The sequence below is a fragment of the Chenopodium album genome, chromosome 2, assembly GCF_948465745.1.
Source record: "Chenopodium album chromosome 2, dcCheAlbu1.1, whole genome shotgun sequence".
NCBI lineage: Eukaryota > Viridiplantae > Streptophyta > Magnoliopsida > Caryophyllales > Amaranthaceae > Chenopodium > Chenopodium album.
Genome location: NC_137835.1, coordinates 73,430,271 through 73,439,578, shown reverse-complemented (window position 1 = coordinate 73,439,578; position 9,308 = coordinate 73,430,271). Strand labels below are relative to the sequence as shown.

At 35.9% G+C, this 9,308-nt stretch overlaps 1 protein-coding gene across 3 annotated transcripts; it reads right to left on the bottom strand.

Annotated features, from left to right (window-relative positions):
- Window positions 1-935: 935 nt before the first annotated feature.
- On the bottom strand, window positions 936-8,599 carry LOC145587331 (uncharacterized). 3 transcript variants are annotated; one of them, XM_081644072.1, is made up of 6 exons: window positions 5,312-8,599; window positions 4,236-4,312; window positions 2,021-2,133; window positions 1,660-1,869; window positions 1,446-1,571; window positions 936-1,319 (listed from the first exon to the last, which is right to left on the bottom strand). In XM_081644072.1, exon 1 carries the CDS (start codon window positions 8,498-8,500, stop codon window positions 5,396-5,398), a length of 3,105 nt encoding a protein of 1,034 aa, XP_081500198.1. In that variant the 5' UTR covers window positions 8,501-8,599; the 3' UTR covers window positions 936-1,319; window positions 1,446-1,571; window positions 1,660-1,869; window positions 2,021-2,133; window positions 4,236-4,312; window positions 5,312-5,395. The 3 variants fall into 3 exon arrangements, with proteins under 3 accessions (XP_081500198.1, XP_081500192.1, XP_081500188.1); XM_081644066.1 differs by having other exon boundaries at window positions 5,321-8,599; XM_081644062.1 differs by lacking the exon at window positions 2,021-2,133 and having other exon boundaries at window positions 5,321-8,599.
- Window positions 8,600-9,308: the final 709 nt, after the last annotated feature.

Here is a 9,308-nt window from a genome sequence, read left to right as displayed (position 1 = left end):
ATCCAACTAATTGAGAAAAATCACTAATATTTTCACAAATTCCAAATAAAACAACCTAAAATTGAGAAAAATTGGAGTATAATTATATTCAAACCTAAATTTTAATTTGCAAACAATGATTCAACATGCAAAAACACATTAATATAAGTACATAATTGGAAAATAATTGTGAAAATAAAAAATAAAAAAAAATAAAAAAAAAAAAAGGAAAAACCTTGAAGGGAAGATGGAGGGCAGCAGCTCGCTGGTGGAGGAGGGCAGCAGCAGGTGGCGCGGCGGCCTTAGGGCAGCGGAAGCACGGTGGCGCGGCGACCTTAGGGCTGTGGCGCGGCGAGCTTAAGGTGGTGGCACGGCTTAGCTTCAAGACCTTCACAACCCTCTAATTAAGAGGGAAACCCACTTGAAATTGAACAGAGAAAGAGAAGGACAGGGGAAAGAGAAGGACAGGGGAGAAAGAGAAGGGCGGGGCTAGTGGCCGGCGACGGTGGCGGCTCTAGTGGTGGGAAAATGGAGAGAGTGTAGTGAGGGATTCGGCTCTCGAATGCAACAGTGAAAATGAAAGAGAGAAGGAAGAAGAAAGAAAGACAAGGGCGCGTTTTTTTTTTTTTTAATGCACCGATTCAATGAACCGGTGCCCTTTTTATTTTTGGCACCGGTTTGAGCTGAACCGGTGCCATATCTCTTTGTCTAAAAACCCGTCCATTTTTAGGCCGGTTTTTGCCACCGGTTTGGCCTGAACCGGTGGCATTAAGGGGTTGCCTTTTTTTTATTTTTCTACTAGTGATTAACAATATTTTATTGTACATCCGATGTTTTTAAAATGTTTTTGCTTTTAAATATAGTATGGAAAATACATCCATGTGAGAAATGAACTCCAAAAATGAACTATATGAACCAAGCTTTAAAATGCAGATAAGATCACAGAAGAAGCCTAATTGAAAATGCAAATGTGTGGTTTTCTATACAATTTACTCCGATGAATATACTTGTAATAATTTTCAGCTTGCAACGTCAGCCTGCTCTATTAGATCACTACATTACTACAAAATTCATGCTGTTATAACCAAAATTGTGCTACCCTACAAAACATACACATTATACATCATATTACCTGAAGTAATTGAACTAGAAATAATTTAAAATACAGGCGGCCTATAAAATTTTGCAACAGAGCATTCCAGAGCAAAAGGCTCAATTTTCTGCGGCTCTATGTCAACTGCAGAAGTCATTTCCGCAGTTACGGTATGTGAGTCCACTTCTTTACTTTAGTCAGTTTAGTGTAAGTATGATACAATGGCCATGTACTCTTGAATATCAACCTATAAAATCGAACAATTAACAAACCAAAGAATTTATCAGTAACTATAAAATAACGAGCTATTTATCAAGCAGATTTCTAGCACCATGAACCAGACTGGGAAGGGGTTTTATTCTACTAAACTTACAGATGATTTGTTCAAAATATCTCTTTTTGAAGCAACCCCTTCCTGTTTCCATTGCCATCTGTTTCCATACCTAGGCCAGCCCTTGTCAAGGCCATTTGGTATGTATTCTTAGTCAAATAATTGCACCTGGAATGTGACAAGGTTGTTATCCAAAAAGTTGAAGCTCTCAACAGTTATGTATGCAAACAACTGTCAGGCATCAATGAGAAATCACCTTTCAATTTGCACAAGATTGTGTAACTTCCTCCCACTGCTTAGCGCTTAAGAAAGGGTGGTACATTGATTTCTCTGGGAGAACCAGCTACCTGGTTACTGCTTGCCCAACATGTAGATCAATCAACCACTTGAACACTTGCAACATTTAAGCAAGATATATAAGCTGATTGTAGGAACATAATCTTAACTGTGTAGCAAAAACCTGCAGCTGCAAAAGTAAATGTTTCGGTCAGCAAATAGGGTTAAAATGTAGCAAGAAAAGGCCACACCTTAGGGTGCACATGAAGCTGATAGACAACAGATACATTCACTCACATGCACAAAACTGACTCGACCAAGTATCAAAATATTTGACATACACTATTTTTAAGGACAGATACTCTAGTCACTCCGACTAGTTAACCAATGGGCAGGAGAATGCAATGTTGATGGCAAAGCCAATATCAGCTGGTTACTGTTAGCCCTGATTCACCTGAAAAAATCATCCTTTAATGGAACTTCACAAAATTGCACTGCAGCAATTACAAGCCTTTCACATGACAACAGTGACATTGTTTATCACGTAGTACTATTTACTTAAACAGAAAAAGTATCATGCTATGAAATCCTCAAACATTAAGATTCTAGAGAATTTTTCACCAAATCCTAGTATGTCTAGTTGTCTACTTAGCAATAACAACAATCAAAGCCTTAATCCCAAAGATGAGATCAGCTACATGAACCAAGATTTATCTCCTATACTCGCTAACCAGGATCCTCTCCTTCCATCCCCTCCTGTCCAATATTAAATGCTCTTGTAAACCTAACTTCTTCATAAAAATTGTTTTCCTCTATATGATGCGTCAAAAACTAAATTTTTGTGAGAACCATTTAAATCATGATTTAAATGGTTCTAACCTGTTTCTAAGAAACTTGCTTATTATTTGTACTATAATCTGCATTCATAAGGTCCTTTCTCTTATTTAATTATGTGTTAATGTAAATGAGCCACAACTATGTAGCCCTATGTCGCTTTTTTGTCAGTAATTATAGCTCAAGCAAAACTAAAATCCAAATAACCACAAATTACATCTGTGATCATAAAATATATATCTTTAGGATAGCTTTTTAAAGTGCTAAGATAAAAATAACAAAGAAAAGAATAAAGTGCTCCATCTTCCGTATGTCACTCAACCATCAACAATAGAGATAGGAGAATGATTGAGGTAGAAGTATTATATATATTTCATAACTAATACTTATTTCCACCATCAGAATGGACCTTTTTTTCAAGGAATTTATTTAGAATAACATAGCTGCCCTTAAAAATTTAATTTTTTACATGTTTACCTTACCAACATACTTGTTTTTTGAAATATTTTCAAGGGTAACATTTAAGGGTCATATCTCATATGGGATAGTTCAAATTTTTCGACTCCAAATATAGAAAGTGGCTTATAATTTTGGGACGAACTTAAAATGGAAACATGGCCTACTTAATTCAGGACGAAGGGAGCAAGGTTATACTGTTATACATCTCGTTTCCAAATTTATTGGGAAGGTGAGGAGCCATCTTATAGTCAAGGCTTTTGTGTGGATTTTACAAGTTACTTGATAGGGAAGGTTAAAAAAAAAAAAAAAGCTGGGCTAATATGTAACTTAATTTTTGTCTAGAGGACATTTTCTCCTCTTTGTTTTGTACTCTTTATTTCAACTATGTATGTGACTTTTTGCTTGTCAAGACCAAATTAGTTATGGTATGATATTCAAAAATGACTGGTAATATTTCAGTAGTATCTAAATACCATAATGTTGTAAAGAATTTTTTTTTTTTTTTTTTTTAAGGAAAATTTAGGAGACCCTTTGCTCAAGGGTAGAATTTAAACTGTCAAAAACTAAGTGAGGAATGATTTATGTAAGCACAAGTATTGCAATGATATTCTATAGAGAGGGATGATACGGAATAACAAGAGTTTGTTAAGTGAGCAATAATAAGGATTGCCACGTGGCAGTGCGCTATATCTTCTTCTCCAAATACCTAAACATTCATAGAGGCACTGATTCACTTGCTTACATGATAGCTTCCAACTTACAACTTCCACAATATAACAAAATAGCAAATGTCCCGTACCAGGCCATAAATTACATGATAAAGCAGTGATATATAGCTGGATACTTTTCACCATGTTACACTCCTTTGAATTTATTAGTACCTTGGTGGCTTGCCAAACTACGAGCATTAATTCTACTCAATTATGCAATTTATCGCATTTTTTGCAATGTAAACACATTATACACGAAGCATTAATATTAGTAATCTAGGCAAAAGTTCAAAGTACCAGTGCAAAATGGTCAGTGTACCAGCACATTTAAAAGAAGTTAAGACTAGTTACTAAATGCTAAGGATATTAGACCCCAGTAAATGAATTGAAATATGCAGGAAGTAGCATTTAGAAATCTGGAAAACCTTTTATGTCACAAACATCAATGGGGCAAGTTTGTAAATTTTACAAATGACAAAGTCTAATGAACAATTTCAGTTGGACAATATATCATAACCAAACGAAGACCTGAATTCACATTAAAAAGAAATACCTGAAGGCCACAAGGTTACTTTTTCTCTATCCTTCTCCACGTGCAACAACAACATGAAATCCTTTCCAAAACCTTCCCTGAAGCAGCAGAAACAGATGATGTGCGTGAGATATAACAAACAAGAAACAAAAAATTGCATCTCACAGGACTTGCAAGATTATTTAATGGCCTACTTCATGAATAAGGGACAGCTAGAAGTTCTTAGACAATGAAATCTTACATAGTTTATTCATCTAGTCATGCAATATAAGCATCAAGCTGCAAAAGAACGGCGCTTGAACCCTTTAATTTAAAATAGGAGCCACAAAATATTACTCCTATAATTATTATATTGTTACTTCTACAAAATAATAATAATAATAAAAAAAAGGCTTAAATTAGCAATGGAAACAACAAATAAATAAGTTAGATATTACACTGATCACTTTCCTAGTCCGCAACCTCTTTGTCTTCCCTCCAAGCAAAAAATGAATAAAGAGCTTTTAAGACGAAAGAAGTAAAAGAAAACCCGGCCATCTTTATGAGTTCCCTAATCATCAAAGAAGCCAACAATTTTTCCCCATACTATCAATGTTTCACCCCACAGCAACCTCAGTAATCACAGCCCACATTTCATTCTATAACACAGCACAGGTGAGGATGGTGCCAAACCACCAGGCAACACTAATGAACAAAACCACAAAGTTTTACAAGGAACCTCTAGGCAACATTAAAGAACAAAACCTCAAGTTTTACAAGGAGAAAGACTACATTACATTTCAAGTATTACAAATTTGTACGGTAGAGAGCCTAAGCAGCCTACCAAGACTACTGCTAAACGTTTACTAGTCTACAAATCTACAATATATGGTGATTTTGAATTTAACAAGGATTGGGTGCAACAAATATCTAAGAACTATGTGTTATTTCAAAGACAATCAATCGTTATAAGTATAAAATATAATCTCCAAATCCTTTTCCATAAGAATGTTATATATGGACCAAAGAGAGAAAAAATGGGATAACAAAACCAATGCATTCTCATCTGACCTATACCAGTGATAAGATAAAAGAGAGAGAAAAGGGAATACAAGAACCTGACTTACATGTAATTGTGCGAGATCCCCTGGAATAGAGGCATAGAGCCTGCTGGTAGCATAAGATTCAATTTTAAAACCACCTTACACCAGATTAGCAACATTCAATGCCCTTTGACCTGAAAGGCTATCAGAACTCTGAAAATTGTCTTGGTCATGAATCTGATTGAAATCATTCAAGCTAGTGCAGTTGGGAACCCATCTAAATTGAACCACAGTATCAAGAACCTTTGCTGCTTTGTCAGAATGTCTGGATTGGCGCAAAGCACGAATTAAATTCATGCAAGTACTTGAACTAAGCATGAGACCTTGCTGTTCCATATCATCAAGTAGTTGTAAGACTTCAGAAAATTGATCCTTCTGACTTAGGGTTTCAACTAATGAATCCCATACATTTTCCTTCAATGTCAAACCCTTAAGTGACAATTCATCCATCATCTGAAAGACTCTTTTCCAATTACCTTCTCTACGATAAGTGTCCACCATTAGGGAATATACAACTTCATCAGGCATAACTCCGCTGGTCAACAAGTCATTGAAAAGAGAAATCAACTTAAGCCCGTTACCTGTTCTATTATATCCGTTTAAGAGGGCAGCATAAGTTATGGTAGTTGGCTTTAAATTCCTATTTTGCATCTCATAGAAGAGATCTTCAGCTTCTTCCATCATTCCCAATTTGCAGTGATGATCAATCAAAATGGTATATGTCACATTGGTGGGTGCTATACTCATGTCAATCATGTCTTGCAAGAGTTTAAATGCTTCAGCTGACTGATTTGACTTGCAAAACCCATCAATTAAAGTATTGAAAGTATGTATTGAAGCTATACCCTTGTGCCGCATTTCTTGATAAAAGGATAGAGCCTTCTCCAAATCTCCTTTTCTGGAGCAACCATCAATTATGGCATTGTAGACAAAGCCATCACATGGTATGCCCTTTAATTGCATCTCATCAAACAATCTAAATGCCTCCATTAAGTTCCCACATTTGGAATAGCCATCTATAATAGTAGCATAAGTCACGCTGTTTGGTACCAGCCCCTTTGTGGTGACTTCGCAAAAGAGTTTCTGTGCCCTCTCTACTTCACCAAATTTGCACAGTCCATTAATCAAACTATTGTAAGTGACAATATTTGGATGAACACCTTCCCTCTTCATCTCTTCAAACAGTTCAAGAGCTTTTATCATATCTCCTTGCTTAGAATATCCAGAGATTAAAGAGCTATAAGTATACACATCAGGCACCAGACACTTAGCCCTAAGTTCTATGAATGCCTGCGAAGCTTCTTGCATCTTTCCATTTTTAGCGAGACTGTGGATGAGCACACTGTAGGCAAGTAAATCAGGGAGTACTTTCTGCCTCAGCATATCTTCAAAGGACGACAAGGCCTCTGCGATATTCCCTTCTTTGCAATGTCCATCAATAAAAGCTGCATAGACGACATCATTTGGTTTGATACCACACCTTGACATCTCTTCAAGATATCTACTAGCAATTTTCATTTCCCCATCTTTGCAATATCCGTGGATCAAAGCACCATAAGTATATGCATCTGGCTTTAATCCTCTCTCCACCATCTCATCAAAATAAGAAATTGCTTCTCCTGTTTTTCCACCCTTGCAAAGGCCCATTACAAGAGTGTTGTAGCAAAAAACATCAGGTAAAGTCCCTTTCTTTTTCATTTCTTCAAAAATTCTCATTGCCTCCTCCAAGTTACCCCCATGGATATAACCCTTGATTAAAGTTGTGTAAGTGACCACATTTGGTTTCACACCACAAATGGCCATTTCTTGTAGAACATTATATGCACATTGAACATTTCTAACATGACAAAGTGCATTGATAATTGCATTAAATGTGAAAGCTGTAGGGGAAAAATTCATGTTCTTCATCTCAGCAAGCAGCTCATAGGCTGCCTCCATTTTATTTTCTCTACAATAACCTTCAATCAAATAGCTGTATATTTGGGAACTAGGACTTAACCCTAACCTAATCATCTCAAACAATAGACCTTTTCCTTTCTCCATGTCACCTATCCTACATACACCACTAATTAGTGCAGCATATGTCACAAAATTCAGCTTAATTCCGCAAGCAGTCATCTCATCTTTAATTTTGAGAGCCTCTATCACATCACCCTGCTTCATGAACCCATCTATCAAGGAAGTGTAAGTAACATGGTTAGGCTTCAAACCCCTCCCCACCATTTCAGCCAACAGCAACTTTGCTTCCCAAGCCCTCTTATTTTTACAAAATCCATCAATGAGTATCGAGTAAGTATAGCTATCAGGAGTTAGGCCCTTCTCGGCCATGGAGCGTTTAAGCTCCAAAGCTTCATCTAGGGCCTTGGATCTACACAAACCATTAATAAGTACATTATATGTCACTAAATTAGGAATAATGCCTTTCTCTTCCATTTCCACAATCACATTTTTACCTTCCTCAAGCTTCCCTTCTTTACATAGACCACTAATCAAATTGGTATAAGTATAAATGTCAGGAACAAGATTAACCTCTAACATCGTATTATAAACCCTCCAAAACAAACCCATCATATTCTTCTTCAACAAATCAGACAACAAAGAATTGCAACAGACCAAACTAGGACAAAAATCATTGTCTTTTATACACAAGAACACATCAGCAGCCTCTTTCAAGAGCCCCATTTTCTTATAAGCATTAATCACTATATCAAAAATCACCGAACTAGAATCACACTTATTATATTCCCTCACACAACTAGCCAATGAATCAAACACCATATAAGAAGGCGGTCGGGTTTCAATCAAACATTCAATAACCCCATTTGCAAGAGGAAAACAGCTAGAATTACAAAGAAGAACAGCTAAAATTGAGAAGGAAAACAAATTGTGATGAATACCCAGTTGAGAATGCGACCAATTGAAGAACCCCAGAAGTCGAATTGGATCAGAAAACTGATTATGATGAAGAACAGATTGAACAACATCTGGGTTTAGCTTCTTAATGATGTCTGATGACCCCATTAAAATGCTCCAGTTATTATGCTTTAAAAGCTTTGAAATTTCTTCAACAGTTTCCCCATTTTCGCCATTGGAGATCTTCAATGTGGTAAAGAATCTGCAGGAAGATAGAAAATAAGAAATTGTTCTGAGTCTGGTGTGTTTTCTGTGGGGCAATAACCTAAGATGGTGATTCCAAAAACCCATGATTTTGGTGAAGGTTTTAGCATAGCAGGAAGAAGAAGAAGAAGAAGAGCAAAAGAGTGACAAGGGGAAGAGTAATTTCCCCTTAACACAACAAGAACAAGGAAGAACAACATCAAAATTGAAAATGGAGCATTGTGGAGGCGTCAAATGGGCTTTTTCAGAAGATGCAAAAAAGGGCTAAATTTTCAGACACCAAATTGCCCCATAACTTGAGATTAGTCCACTCTTGGTGGATTCAATGACATTATTTTAAAATAGGACTCGGTTAGGTTTGAAATTATGGAAAATTTGTAGTTAAGTAAAAATAAGTTCAGTTCAGTAAAAATAAGTTCAGTTCAATAAAATTCAGTTTTCTTAAAGAAGAATTATAATAGAAAATCAATAAAAATAATTTAAGTTCAGTAAAAATAAGTTCAGTTCAGTTAAATTAAGTTCAGTTCAGTAAAAATAAGTTCAGTTCAGTAAAAATAATTTCAGTTCAGCAAAATTAAGGTGAATCAAACAGGGCCTAAGTTCTAACCATTTATCTTTGTATCACCTTAAGAATTAAAATTGGTAAGAAAAGTGTTCTAATTTACCTAAAGTTTTAGGTTCAAGGCTAGGAATGCAGTAACACTTGTGGTCTTGTTGGGAGAGCTTTTTCGCCAATTGGGACCTGACCAGCTTAAATCCGGTTTAGTCAAAGTCTAGTAGAGAACAGTGATTAGTAGGTTTTAAATCCGCTTTAGTCGAAGTCTAGTAGAGAGTAGAGATTACTAGACTTGAATATACATATACATATATATATATATATATATATATATATATA

Coding starts and splice junctions, on each gene's coding strand:
- LOC145587331 (XM_081644072.1), bottom strand. CDS start 8,500: ATGGGTTTTTGGAATCACCATCTTAGGTTATTGCCCCACAGAAAACAC.